Consider the following 2,696-nt stretch of genomic DNA (forward strand, 5'->3'; position numbering starts at 1 on the left):
ATTTTTAAAGCCCCTTTAAGTCTTGATCAGTTATGCAACAATTTTAGCAAATTTTGAGAGAACATTTAAGAAGGACAATGTACTTCACACTACATCTCTGGTCAGAAATGCAAATCCTGAAGAACGTGGGCAGCAGGGACACAACAGTTAAATATCTCTTTTGAAACACATAAATTCGGTCACACATTTCTCTCTGAATGCTTTATACTACTTAGCAGAACAGGACAGCTGCAAAATGATCATAGGAAGATCATGGGAAATATCTGCCACAACTACCCTGTTTTCTAATTTAGTCTCAAGTAGAACGACAATAGAGAACTTTTGTCCTGCAATATTCACTTTTCACCATGCATCATACCTTCACATGACCATAATCAAAAAGTGGAGAGCAATTTTCAACAAAAAGACAAATGAAAATCAGCCAGCAAATCAACAGTCAGCAAAGGCAATGAGGTCGTATACAGTGCCTGCGAGACTGTCATGAACACAGCCTGGCTGTCTTGAACTCCTTCACTCAACTCGGGTGGACATGCCACACATCAAAAACAGAACCCCTTGCTGTCTGCAAATCTCACATCTCCGACCATCTCTTGTCGCACAGAATAGTAATTTAATTCTAGAGTGGAACTACTCATGTTTAGAGGACCAAACCGCACCTGCCTACAATAACTGCTCGAGGATGCTGCCTTATCCATATTCTGGACCCACCCCAGAAAGAGCTGGGGCTTCCAGCAAGCTCTCCGGGACAGATGCAAACGTGCCATTGTCATTCTCAAGGACCCGCTAAGTATCCAAGATCCATAAGCCTTGGGAACTCAGCCCGCCTTCAAACAGCAGCTTCTCAAGAGGGCGGATGAAAGGGAGGAGAGAAGGGCATGCAGGAAGGACCACTGACCGTGTCGAGGAGGGCAGAGGGCTCCGGCTGCGTGTCCTTGGGCGCGGGGCCGGGCGGCGGCGGCGGCGGAGGGAAGTTGGGGCTGAAAACCATGAGGTCGCTCTTGGCGGCGCCGTCCGCCACGCACAGGCTGCGGCTGTGGCGCTGCGAGTACGACCAGCTGCCCACTTCGCTGGCGCACACGAGCGTCGTGGGGCCGGGCCCCGAGAGCACGGCCGCCCGCGGCGCCCAGCGCGACGCCCCGTACAGCACCACGGCCAGCAGGAACAGGCTGGACACGGCGCAGATGGCCACCACCAGCCACACGTTGGTGGCCGCGCTCGCCGCCCCGGGCCCCAGCTCCACGCCCACGGCCGAGCGCGACAGCGACGACGACGACGACGACGACGAGGATCCCGCGGCCGCGGCCAGCGCCGCCTCGGCCGCCTCGAGCAGCGACACGCTGAGCGTGGCCGTGGCCGAGCGCGCCGGCTCGCCGTGGTCGCGCACGACGATCAGCAGCCTGTGGCGAGGCCCGTCCGCCTCGTCCAGCGCCCGCGCCGTGCTCACCTCGCCGCTGTAGAGCCCCACGCGGAACGGGCCCTTGCCCCGCGGCTCCCACAGCTCGTAGCGCAGCCACGCGTTGTAGCCCGAGTCGGCGTCCACGGCGCGGATCTTGGCCACCACCTGCCCCGCCGGCGCCCCCCACGCCGCCCACGCCCACAGCGTGCCCGACGCCGAGCCCGCCCCCGCCGCCGCCGCCGCCGCCTCGGCCGCCACGGCGCCCGCCTCCGGGGCCGAGCCCGCGGGCGGCAGCAGCGCCGGCGCGTTGTCGTTCTCGTCCAGCACGAAGAGCTGCACCGTGGCGTTGCCGCTCAGCGGCGGCTGCCCCGCGTCCACCGCGCGCACCTCGAACTGCAGCACCTGCAGCTCCTCGTAGTCCAAGGGCTGCAGCGCCCACAGACGCCCGCTCTCCGCGTCCACCGACACGTAGCTCGACGCCGGCCGCCACCCGCCGCCCGACGACGACGACGACGACCCCGCGGCCGCGCCGCCCACGCCCGCGCCGCCCTCCCACACCGAGTAGCTGACGCGCCCGTTGCCCGCCTCGTCCGGGTCCCGCGCCCACAGCCGCGCCAGCTCCGCGCCCGCCGCGTTGTTCTCCCGCGCCAGCACCGTGTACACGGCCTGCGCGAACGCGGGCGCGTTGTCGTTCACGTCCGACACCGGCACCCGCAGCCCGCGGCTGGCGCGCAGCGCCGGCGCCCCGCCGTCCTCCGCACGCACCTCCACCTCGTACTCCGACACCCGCTCCCGGTCCAGCGCCTCGCGCAGCACCAGCGAGTACGAGCCCGCGAACGTCGCCTCCAGACCGAACGGCGACGCCGGCCACACCCAGCACCGCACGCGCCCGTTCTCCCCCGAGTCCCGGTCCGACACGCTCAGCAGGGCCACCACCGTCCCCACCGACGCGTCCTCGGGCACCGGCACCGACAGCGACGTCACCCACACCTCCGGCGCGTTGTCGTTCACGTCCAGCACCTCCAGCACCACCTTGCAGTGCCCCGACAGCGGGGCTGTCCCTTTATCTCTTGCGTCCACTTGCAGGCGATAGAGACTAACATCCTCAAAATCTAAGTCACCGATGAGACGGATCTCTCCGCTATTTTTGTCAATTCGGAAAATGTCTCTTCGATCCTGCGGGGACAGTATCTGGAGCGAATAGGAGATATTACTGTTCGTCCCCTCATCCAGATCCGTGGCATTTAGTCTGATCACCAAAGTGCCGCGTTCTGCGTTTTCCGGCAGCTGCACTTTATAC

General features: G+C 63.1%; 1 protein-coding gene across 1 annotated transcript; it reads right to left on the reverse strand.

The window, feature by feature from the left end:
- Nucleotides 1–827: 827 nt before the first annotated feature.
- LOC121355051 (protocadherin alpha-11-like) lies at nucleotides 828–2,692 on the reverse strand (the record flags this gene model as incomplete). The annotated part of the gene is made up of 1 exon (XM_041470210.1): nucleotides 828–2,692. A coding segment is annotated over one exon (1,851 nt), but the record flags the coding sequence as incomplete, so codon positions are not given.
- Between the last annotated feature and the right edge of the window lie 4 nt (nucleotides 2,693–2,696).

Source organism: Pyrgilauda ruficollis, unplaced genomic scaffold (assembly GCF_017590135.1).
Source record: "Pyrgilauda ruficollis isolate IOZ18807 unplaced genomic scaffold, ASM1759013v1 scaffold2411, whole genome shotgun sequence".
Classification (NCBI taxonomy): Eukaryota; Metazoa; Chordata; class Aves; order Passeriformes; family Passeridae; genus Pyrgilauda; species Pyrgilauda ruficollis.